We start from the raw sequence: 12,020 nt of genomic DNA, 5'->3' as shown, positions 1-12,020 counted from the left end.
CATCTGTCTGCATCAGGCGGCCAATTGCCCAAAACTCGGGGGTCTCATACACTGAGCCTGAACAATATTTATTTCCATTTCCAGCTGGGGTTTGGAGCTTAGCCCTTCCGGTTCCAGTACCTCATTCATACTGTGGGAGAGGCAGTCACTCATTCAGAACAGAAATCGCTCAAAAGGTGCAGCAACCAATAATTGGGAGCAAAATAAAAACTTGCATTTATATAGCACCTTTCACAGCCTCAGGATGTTCCATAGTGCTTTCCAGCCAATGAAATGCTCTGTGAAGTGTGGCCACTGTCTTAATGTAGGAAATGCAACAGCAACCGATGAATACTGGGCAAACTCTCAACATTCTGGTTTAACTCACTCGGCTAAACCGCTGGCTTTTAAAGCAGACCAAGCAGGCTAGCAGCACGGTTCGATTCCCGTACCAGCCTCCCCGGACAGGCGCCGGAATGTGGCGACTAGGGGCTTTTCACAGTAACTTCATTGAAGCCTACTCGTGACAATAAGCGATTTTCATTTTCATTTTCATTCAGATGATGATCAGATACTCTGGGTTAGTTAGAAGATAAATACTGGGGGCAGCATGGTGGCGCAGTGGGTTAGCACTGCTGCCTCAGGGCGCCGAGGTCCCAGATTCAATCCCAGCTCTGTCCGTGTGGAGTTTGCACATTCTCCCCGTGTCTGCGTGGGTTTCACCCCACAACCCAAAGATGTGCAGGGTGGGTGGATTGGCCACGCTAAATTGCCCCGCAATTGGAAAAAAATGAATTGGGTACTGTAAATTTATTTTTTAAAAAAGAAGATAAATACTACCCTGGATTCTTCTGGAGGACTCTCCTGCCCTGAGAGAGCAGAGGGAGCCTGGGCTTAATGTCCAACCTGGAAGATATGCCCTTGCCTCCGTACAGCTCTAGAGTGCCACCTGGAACCTGATGCTGAAGTTGGTCTCAGAATCGGAACATTCTGACCCTGATGGGAGACGGTTGAACCAAGGTAATGACCGCTCATAAAGGTGTTTGTTTGTTCTTCCTCCCTCGCCGTGATGCACATGGCGGACACTCATCAGTTCCCATAGCGAGGATTTTTCCTGGAATAGGTTTCCAGCCTGTTGGCAGAGGCTTATAACCGGAAGGGGGTCCATTCCACATCAAATGTGGCTGACGACTGCTGGGGGAGGCAAGCTCCCCACTGATGAGACAAGAGAAAAATGGGCGGAAGAACTAGGGATAGAAGTAGGGTGGGGACTCTGGACCGAAGCACTGAACAGGGCAAATGCCACCTCCACATGAGCAAGGTTGAGCCTAACGCAGCTCAAGGTGGTGCACAGAGCACATCTGACCAGAACTTGAATGAACAGGTTGTTCCCTGAGGTGGAGGACAAATGTAAACGGTGCCAGGGAGGCCCGGCCAACCACCCTTGGTCAGCCCCAGACTTGTTGGGTTCGGGGCAATGTCCTTTGAGGCAATGCCCAAGGTTTTGGAGGTGAGGGTGCAGCAATGCCCAAAAGTGGCGGTCCTCAGAGTCGGCGACCAGCCAGAACTCTCCATGGGGGCTGCACGGTGGCGCAGTGGGTTAGCCCTGCTGTCTCACGGCGCCGAGAATCCGGGTTCGATCCCAGCCCCGGGTCACTGTCCGTGTGGAGTTTGCACATTCTCCCCGTGTCTGCGTGGGTTTCGCCCCCACAACCCAAAGATGTGCAGGGTAGGTGGATTGGCCACGCTAAATTGCCCCTTAATTGGAAAAAATGAATCGGATACTGTAAATTTAAAAAATAAACTTGTTAAGACCTGTTTGTAGCCAACAGCCAATAGAACTGGGTGGGGGGAGGGGGGGCGAGGCACAGGCACATCACACAAATGTAAAGGAAAGAGGAGGGCGAGAGGTGGGGGTGGGGGACGAGGAGGGGAAGGGGGCAGAAACCGGAGGGGCAGGAGGTAGGTGGCAGAGCCACGGAGGAGGGACCCAAACACAGGCCAGAGTTGCCAGATCATAACACAGCTGCAGATACACGCGTCGCACTCTGGACACCTGTCACACTGTACACGCGTCGCACTCTGTACACCTGTCATACTCTGTACACGCGTCGCACTCTGTACACGCGTCGCACTCTGTACACGCGTCGCACTCTGTACACCTGTCGCACTCTGCACACGCGTCGCACTCTGTACACGCGTCGCACTCTGTACACGGGTCGCACTCTGTACACGCGTCGCACTCTGTACACGCGTCGCACTCTGTACACGCGTCGCACTCTGTACACCTGTCGCACTCTGTACACGTGTCACACTCTGTACACGCGTCGCACTCTGTACACGTGTCGCACTCTGTACACGCGTCGCACTCTGTACACGCGTCGCACTCTGTACACCTGTCGCACTCTGTACACGCGTCGCACTCTGTACACGCGTCGCACTCTGTACACGCGTCGCACTCTGTACACGCGTCGCACTCTGTACACCTGTCGCACTCTGTACACGTGTCACACTCTGTACACGCGTCGCACTCTGTACACGCGTCGCACTCTGTACACCCGTCGCACTCTGTACACGTGTCGCACTCTGTACACGCGTCGCACTCTGTACACGCGTCGCACTCTGTACACGCGTCGCACTCTGCACACGCGTCGCACTCTGTACACGCGTCGCACTCTGTACACGCGTCGCACTCTGTACACGCGTCGCACTCTGTACACGCGTCGCACTCTGTACACCCGTCGCACTCTGTACACGTGTCGCACTCTGTACACGCGTCGCACTCTGTACACGCGTCGCACTCTGTACACGCATCGCACTCTGTACACCTGTCGCACTCTGCACACGCGTCGCACTCTGTACATGCGTCGCACTCTGTACACGCGTCGCACTCTGTACACGCGTCGCACTCTGTACACGCGTCGCACTCTGTACACGCGTCGCACTCTGTACACGCGTCGCACTCTGTACAAGCGTCGCACTCTGTACACCTGTCGCACTCTGCACACGCGTCGCACTCTGTACACGCGTCGCACTCTGTACACGCGTCACACTCTGTACACGCGTCGCACTCTGTACACGCGTCGCACTCTGTACACGCGTCGCACTCTGGACACCTGTCACACTCTGTACACGCGTCGCACTCTGTACATGCGTCGCACTCTGTACACCTGTCACACTCTGTACACGCGTCGCACTCTGTACACGCGTCGCACTCTGTACACGCGTCGCACTCTGTACACGCGTCGCACTCTGTACACACGTTGCACTCTGTACACGTGTCACACTCTGTACACGCGTCGCACTCTGTACACGCGTCGCACTCTGTACACGCGTCGCACTCTGTACACCTGTCGCACTCTGCACACGCGTCGCACTCTGTACACGCGTCGCACTCTGTACACGCGTCGCACTCTGTACACGCGTCGCACTCTGTACACGCGTCGCACTCTGTACACGTGTCGCACTCTGTACACGCGTCGCACTCTGTACACGCGTCGCACTCTGTACACCTGTCGCACTCTGCACACGCGTCGCACTCTGTACATGCGTCGCACTCTGTACACGCGTCGCACTCTGTACACGCGTCGCACTCTGTACACGCGTCGCACTCTGTACACGCGTCGCACTCTGTACACGCGTCGCACTCTGTACACGCGTCGCACTCTGTACACGCGTCGCACTCTGTACACGCGTCGCACTCTGTACACGCGTCGCACTCTGTACACGCGTCGCACTCTGTACACCTGTCGCACTCTGCACACGCGTCGCACTCTGCACACGCGTCGCACTCTGTACACGCGTCGCACTCTGTACACGCGTCGCACTCTGTACACGCGTCGCACTCTGTACACGCGTCGCACTCTGTACACCTGTCGCACTCTGTACACGCGTCGCACTCTGTACACGCGTCGCACTCTGTACACGCGTCGCACTCTGTACACGCGTCGCACTCTGTACACGCGTCGCACTCTGTACACGCGTCGCACTCTGTACACACGTTGCACTCTGTACACGCGTCGCACTCTGTACACGCGTCACACTCTGTACACGCGTCGCACTCTGTACACGCGTCGCACTCTGTACACGCGTCGCACTCTGTACACGCGTCGCACTCTGTACACGCGTCGCACTCTGTACACGCGTCGCACTCTGTACACGCGTCGCACTCTGTACACGCGTCGCACTCTGTACACGCGTCGCACTCTGTACACGCGTCGCACTCTGTACACGCGTCGCACTCTGTACACGCGTCGCACTCTGTACACCCGTCGCACTCTGTACACCCGTCGCACTCTGTACACGCGTCGCACTCTGTACACGCGTCGCACTCTGTACACGCGTCGCACTCTGTACACGCGTCGCACTCTGTACACGCGTTGCACTCTGTACACGCGTCGCACTCTGTACACACGTTGCACTCTGTACACGCGTCGCACTCTGTACACACGTCACACTCTGTACATGCGTCACTCTGTACACGTGTCGCACTCTATACACGCGTCACACTCTGTACACGCGTCGCACTCTGTACACGCGTCGCACTCTAGACACGGGTCGCACTCTAGACACGGGTCGCACTCTGTACACGAGTCGCACTCTGTACACGCGTCGTACTCTGTACACGAGTCACACTCTGTACACGTGTCGTACTCTGTACACGAGTCGCACTCTGTACACACGTCGCACTCTGTACACGGGTCGCACTCTGTACGGGGAAGCACGTTCCCACCCCTGGATAGAAATTTGTAAAAATACAACTTTGTCTTGGCAACGATAACCATAAAACATGAAAATCAATACAAACATTTTTTTTATGTGTCTGACCAGGAATCTCTCCCGTTCTTACCGCCAGCCATTGGTGCGTTCAGAAGGATTTTGTAGGTTGACACCAAACCAGTTTGGCCAGGTAATGAAAGCAATCTCCTTGGCCACCGGGTCCTGAGGTGGGATTTGAACCCAGAGCTTCTTGGGTTCAGAGACAGGGTCACGAGCCGCTGCACCACAAGGGCCCCCTCATTAAAAATGACAAATACTGTGGTGTTTAATTATACGGGGGAGGTCTCGCGGTCGGTGGTCTGGGAGGCTCTGAAGGCGGTGGTGAGGGGGGGGGAAGTGATCTTGTTTAAGGCCAAGGGATAGGGAGGAGAGGGAGCAATGCCAACGACTGTTTGTTGAGATTTTGGAGGTGGTTGGGACGTACACGGGGGACCCGGACCTCCTGGTTAAGAGGAAGGAGTTGCAGCTGAGCTTTGACCTATTGCCGATGGAGAAAGCGGTGCGTCAGCGAGAGGGGCTGCCGACGGGGAGAAGGCAGGGGTATGTTGGCAGGTCAGCTCCCGAGGGAGGCCACGGCGAGGGAGATAGTTTGGGTGCGGGACAAGGTGGGGCAGTTGGTAGTGGCTCTGGTGTAGATTAATAAGGTGTTCGAGGTGTTTTATAGGGACCTGTATAGGCCGGAGCCACCGGAGGAGGAGAGGGAGATGAGGGAGTTTTTGGGTGGGCTGGAGTGTCCGAGGTTGGGGGAGGTGGAGAGGACAGGGCTGGAGGAGTCGGTGAGAGAAGAGGAGATAAAGGTGGTGATTGGGGGATGCAGGCAGGGCCAGATGTGTTCCCAGTTGAATTTTATAAGAAACTTAAGGACAAGCTCGCACCGTTAATGGTGGATGTTTGAGGATGCGATGGGTAGGAGTGTCTTGCCGCAAACAATGGGGCAGGCTTCCAGCTCGCTGTTGTTGAAGATGTCTTGTTAGGCTCTTGGCGTAGCATAAGCTGCTTCCTTGATGTTCACTTTGACAAAGGAAGGTTCAGACGTGGAGATAACTTCAACACGTTTATTAAACTATTTACAATTCTCCTATTCGGATTTGCCTCTACTGTTAATCCTGCTATAGCTACTCAGACTGACGATCCAGTCTGCTACAATCCACGTGGTGGGTGTGATGTTGAATCAACCCTGTGTCTGTACTCACTGAGTGTCTCCACTGGAAAGAGGAAGATCATGTGTGCTGTAACCTTTATATATGGGTTGGTGTAATGCCCCCCTGTGGTAGTGTCACCTCTGTGTGTATCGTGAATGCCCATTGGTCGTGTCCTATCTTACTGACCCATTGGTTGAGTGTCTGTGTGTCATGTCTCTGGTGCTCCCTCTAGTGTCTATCTAGTCTACGTGTATTTACATTAACCCCTTGTGTATCTACAGTTATGCATATCACCACATCCCCCGATTTTTTCGTGTTACATATTTTCTGTACATTGTTAATGAAAATTAAACAAAAAAACAGGTAGATAAGTGATGCTCTGTACAAGTTATGTTAACAGTGATCATTAAACAATAAGTCCAACTGATATGTTTGAGTCCAAAACCCATCAATTATCATGGTTGAATGTCTTTCTTGTTGGGTTGGTGAGTTGATGATTTTGACGGTGGCATGTCCTTGTGAACGCCATCAGTGTCCCTGTGCATAAGGAACCAAGAAGTGGTCAAATCACTTTGTTGTCTGATTTGGAGTCTTTTTTTCTTCCGATGCTTGTGGTAGCGATGTATGCAATCTGTCCTGAAAACCAGGTTGCCTGTTGGTAGTGCAGCACATGTGAATTGGGAAGATACATCGTCCTGCCATAGTCTGTCATTGTACTGAGCTGATCAGTAACAATGTCCCTCATGGGCAGAGTTGTACCATGCTGTACCAGTCGTAGTCCCATTGGTGTAGTCATTGCCGTGCTTGCTGTCGACGATGTTGCCTTTGGTACGCGTCGTGTCGTTGTCTTTGATATGGTTTTCATAGGTTGTGATGTTGTGTTGGTTGGTTCTGTTGTTGTGTTCGCTGAGCTCACACTCTGTGGATAATACGAGTCCTTCACACAGTTACCCGTGTCAGCGTGCTTTGTGGCATCTGCTGTCACCTTGAGCGGCCGTCACTGAGTTTGCGGCGCTCCCCGTCTGGAGTCAAATCCAGCTTACATGAATCAGCTTTGGTTTGTCGATGCTCCCCGTCCGGAGTCATTACAAGTTCACTGGAGACAGCTGAGATTTTGTGATGCTCCACGTCCGGAGTCAAAACATTCAGGGATGCATTTGCTTGTGGAGAGGCTCGAGCGAATGAGGTTTGAAGTAACGTGGTGTCACTGGAGTCACCAGTAGTCTCACTGTGATCGTCGAGTGCCTCTGTACACACTAGCTGAGGTCTGTCACATTGCACATCTTGTATGGGAAGTGGGATGCTGTCGTCGCTTTTCTCACATACAGTGGGTTGGGCCTCAGTAGCTTCTTGTTGTTCACTGGAGCAGGGTCGACTGTCAGAGTCTTTCTGTTGTTCACTTGAGTGTGGCAGACTTGCATTGTCTGTTTGCTCAGAGGAGGTTGCTAGACGCTCATGGTCTTGTTCATGCAAGAATTGCGCTTTGGAGTCTTGCGTTGCTTCTATCGTGGAGTCTGTCCACGAGCTCGCTGCGGAGGCTTGTGTCACTGGAGTCACTTCTTGTGTGGAGACGTGCAGTTGTCTCGCTGTGGAGTCTTTCATCACTTTCTGTGTAGCGGCTGGGACCCTTTGTGGTGCGTGAGCCACTCTCTGTGGCAGCAGGCCGCTCCCTGTGGGCCTGTACCGCTCTCTGTCTCTTGGAGTCAGGCCACAGCATAATCCTGCACTCACAAGTCGGGATGTCATAAATGCTGGGCTGAAGATCCTCAAATCCGAAGAACATATCCGCGTCTGTGTCGGATTCTGCACTGTAGAACACATCTCGTTGCGGTTCGGATTTGGTACTGGGGTCGCCATCTCTAATGAAAAAACCTTTGTCTGAGTCGTAGTCTTCTAGGACCATTTCATCAGTTTTTGTGTCGGAGCTGGCATTGGGCTCGCGATGTCCAAAGAAGAAATAAAGGTCTGAGTCGTAGTATTCAAGGACTGTATCATCCCTTTGGGTGGTGCTAACTGCTTGTTGCAGGGTTCTGCAGAGGTTACTTTCAGCTATTGGTTGAATTTCAGGCATTGTGCTGTCATTCCAGGTGAAAGAATCAGGTTTTGCAGCTTAAAATTCTTTTTTTTGTGTTTTGGGACATTTCCCCTTTAAGTGGGTGTAGTCCGGGGCCTCTGACATCACGAAGCGTGTGATGTAGGTCGTAGGAAGCAATTGGGCATGCTCAGATCGCTGTTCCTTTATTCGGGGCCTTTTTCTCAACTGCGCATGTGCAGCACCTTTACCAAGATGGCCGCCGATCAAAATTGTCGTTCTCTGCTCCGGGATCTCGGCCTCGTGGTGAGTATTGGCGCCTCTCTTACCGTTTTCTGTTGGTTTGTTTGTGTTTTCCTCGCAGTATTGTTCGAATTTGTCCAGGACTGCCTGGAAGTCGCTCCTGTTTTGCCCTTTGGAAAACTTGAATGTTTTAAATATTTCTTATGCTCTGGCACCAGCGATGGTGAGCAGAAGCTCTGTCTTTTCAACATCGGCCACGTCTTGTAGATCGGCTGCTACCAGGAAGATCTCAAACCTTTGCCGGAAATGCCCGCCAGTTTTCGCGGAGATTGCCGTGGCACCTGAGCCGCTGTGGAACCAGAATCTCGATCATCTTTCCTGGCTGTTGTTGCTGGTTGTCACTGTTTGCTGATTTGGTCACTCTCTGGTACCATGTCTTGTTATGCTCTTGGCGTAGCATAAGCTGCTTCCTTGATGTTCACTCCGACAGAGGAAGGTTCAGACGTGGAGATAACTTCAACACGTTTATTAAACTATTGACAATTCCCCTACTTGGATTCGCCTCTACTGTTAATCCTTCTATAGCTACTCAGACTGATGAACCAGTCTGCTACAATCCACGTGGTGGGTGTGATGTTGAATCAACCCTGTTGGTTAATCAAGGCCCGGTGCAGATTTGATGAGCTGAATGGCCTCCTTCTGCACTGTAAATTCCATGATTCTATGATTCAGTAATGAGAGCTGAGAGGCCTTTGGCAACGGGGGTACAAATGTCTGTAACTGCCTGCCTGAAGAGTTGCAATCTCCCATGGCACTGGCTCTTGGCGATCTCCAGATAGCTCTATATTCAGCAGTAGATCCTGTGTTGCGAGTAGACCTTCTGTTGCCTTCCTGCTCTGCTCTGATGTGGCCTCCTGCTGCTTGGGGCTTCACCCTTTCTGCTGAGGGCTCTCTTTGTCACTGGCCTAAAATCTGACAATCGTAATCCCCCATTGTCAGCTGCACCTTCCTTTTGGATAGTGGCTGCCTAATTATGATTGGAAGCTTTTCCTCCAGCTCTTTTGCACCTCCAATACCAGGGGTGTGATGACCTTGTTCGATGTGTGGGCACTGATGGCTACGTAGTGCACGATGGAGTCATAGGCCCCGAGGGAGGGGGAGCTCCATAAGGGGGCGCATGCGTTCCGGGTCGGGGCCTATAATTCCATTTTGCACTACGTAGCCGAGGATGGTTAGGCGGTCGGTGCTAAACACGCATTTATCCTTGTTATACGTAAGGTTAAGGATTTTCGCGGTCTGGAGGAATTTCCGGAGGTTGGTGCTGTGGTCCTGCTGGTCATGGCCGCAGATGGTGACATTATCGAGATACGGGAATGTTGCCCGTAAACCGTTCGGTCCATCTCTCGCTGGAAGACCGAGACCCCGTTAGTGACAACGAAAGGAACCCTTAAAAAGTAGTAGAGCCGCCCATCTGCCTCAAAGGCAGTGTACTTGCGGTCACTCGTGCGGATGGGGAGCTGGTGGTAGGCGGACTTAAGGTCCACCGTGGAGAAGACCTTGTATTGCGCGATCCTGTTTACCAGGTCGGATATGCGGGGGACAGGGTAGGCGTCCAGCTGCGTAAACCTGTTGATGGTCTGACTGTAGTCGATGACCATCCTATTCTTCTCCCCGGTCTTTACCACCACTACTTGAGCTCTCCAGGGACTGTTGCTAGCTTCAATGACTCCTTCCCTCAGTAGCCGTTGGACCTCTGACCTAATAAAGATCCGGTCCCGGACACTGTACCGTCTGCTCCTGGTGGCGACGGGTTTGCAATCCGGGGTGAGGTTCACAAACAGGGAAGGTGGATCGACCTGGAGGGTCGCGAGGCTGAAGACAGTGAGAGGGGGTATAGGGCCGCCCAATTTGAAAGCTAGACTTTGGAGGTTGCACTGGAAGCCCAACCCTAGGAGTGTGGCTGCACAGAGGTGGGGGAGGACGTAGAGCCGGTAATTTCTGAACTCCCTTCCCTGGACCGTGAGGTTTGTTACACAGAATCCCTTTATCTCTACTGAGTGGGAACCGAAGTCCAGGGAGATTTTTTGATTAACAGGGTGGACAGGGAGAGAACAGCGCCTTACCGTGTCGGGGTGTATGAAGCTCTCCGTGCTCCCAGAGTCGATTAAGCAGGATGTCTCGTGTCCGTTGATTAGCACCGTTGTAGTAGCAGTTGAGAGTGTTCAAGGCCGAGACTGGTCCAGGGTCACCGAGGCTAAACGTGGCAGCAGCTGGGTGTTCTCATCAGGCAGTGCGTGGTCATCTGCACTGGGGTCCTGGGAGTCCATCCAAGATGGCGGCGCCCATCCATTGCACGTGGCCACACGTGACCCTAGAGGAGGAAGATGGCGGCGCCCGGAGGCCACACGTGGCCCCAGAGGAGGAAGATGGCGGCGTTCGCTGGCTGCAAGGGGCCCGTGGAGAGGGTTGTAGTGGCGGTCCGCATTCGCTTCTGGAGACTGCAGCGGCCGCCCGGGCCTGGCATACCGCCACGAAATGGCCCTTTTTGCCGCTCCCTTTACAGGTGGACGAACGGGCTGGGCAGCGCTGTCGGGGGTGTTTGGCTTGCCCGCAGAAATAGCAGCGGGGCCCCCCGGGGTTGCTGGGCCGTCTTGCAGCGCAGGCTTGTGGGGGAGTGTGGGGCATTGCCTCGGAGTCGGCTGCAGAGGGTTTCCATGCTGCCCAGGGGGCTGCCGCACGGTCGGGGGCGTAGGCGTGGGCGTTTCGGGAGGCCACATCCAGTGAGCCGGCAAGGGCCCGAGCCTCCTTGAGACCTAGAGTTTCTTTCTCCAGCAAACGCTGGCGGATTTGAGAGGACAGCATACCTGCAACGAAAGGGTCCCGAATCAACAGTTCAGTGTCGGCGTTTGCTGAAACCTGTGAGCAGCTGCAGCTTCTCCCCAACACTAGGAGCGCACGGTAGAATTCTTCTAGTGACTCACCGGGAATTTGTCGCCTCGTTGCTAGTAGATGCCGGGCGTAGACCTGATTCAGCAACTCCATCGCGGCATTGAAGTCGTCCGCGTCCACGATGAGGGTGTAGACTTCTGGGCTCACCCTCGAGAGCAGGATCTGCAGTTTCTGTTCTCCTGTGGGTGTGTTTTCTGCCGTTCCGAGGTAGCCGTTGAAGCTCGCTAGCCAGTGCTTGAAAGTCGCCGCCGAGTTTACTGCGTGGGGGCTGAGTTGCAGACACTCCAGCTTGATTCGGAACTCCATTCTTTAAATCTAGCTTATTAAATTGATGACTACTAAAGCGAGGTTGTAGTCCAACTGAAGGCCTTAATAAGCTAGATGTTTCCCCCAGCAGCTCAGGTACAGAAAGGAAGCTGCTGGGGTGGCACGGGCTCTTATACCCCACCTTGCAGGGCGGAGCTACCATACAGACTCGACCAATGGAAAGCATACATTATCTACCAATGGTGTTCCAGCATTACTAGGTACCATAATACCTCGACACAGACTACCACAGGTTGTGGGGGCGAAACCCACGCAGACACGAGGAGAAGGTGCAAACTCCACATGGACAGTGACCCTGGAGTGGGATCGAACCTGGGTCCTCAGCGCCGTGATATACCGTCTGATTTAGCGATTAAATGTGGATGCAAAGTTGTTGGCAAAGGTGCTGGTATTGTGAAACAAATTCAGGCGCCATTTTGAATTGGGTGAGATGTACACATAGCCCCCATCTGCAATAACCACAGGTTCGCACCGACAGGGTTACTTTTGTATTTTGTATTGGGGGGGGGGGGGGGGGGGGGGGGGGGGGGTGGTGGTGGTGATTGGACAGGACGGACGGGGTCCTTGAT

The 12,020-nt window shown here is 53.5% G+C and overlaps 1 protein-coding gene across 1 annotated transcript; it reads right to left on the bottom strand.

The window, feature by feature from the left end:
• Window positions 1–2,038: 2,038 nt before the first annotated feature.
• LOC119977244 (prestalk protein-like) lies at window positions 2,039–11,217 on the bottom strand. Its single transcript, XM_038817956.1, has 2 exons — window positions 11,157–11,217; window positions 2,039–4,419 (listed from the first exon to the last, which is right to left on the bottom strand). The coding sequence occupies exons 1-2, from the start codon at window positions 11,215–11,217 to the stop codon at window positions 2,039–2,041; spliced, it is 2,442 nt and encodes an 813-aa protein (XP_038673884.1).
• Between the last annotated feature and the right edge of the window lie 803 nt (window positions 11,218–12,020).

The sequence above is a fragment of the Scyliorhinus canicula genome, chromosome 14, assembly GCF_902713615.1.
Source record: "Scyliorhinus canicula chromosome 14, sScyCan1.1, whole genome shotgun sequence".
NCBI classification, from domain to species: Eukaryota; Metazoa; Chordata; class Chondrichthyes; order Carcharhiniformes; family Scyliorhinidae; genus Scyliorhinus; species Scyliorhinus canicula.
The sequence above is the reverse complement of the archived record's forward strand: the minus strand, read 5'-3'. Positions and strand labels throughout refer to the sequence as shown.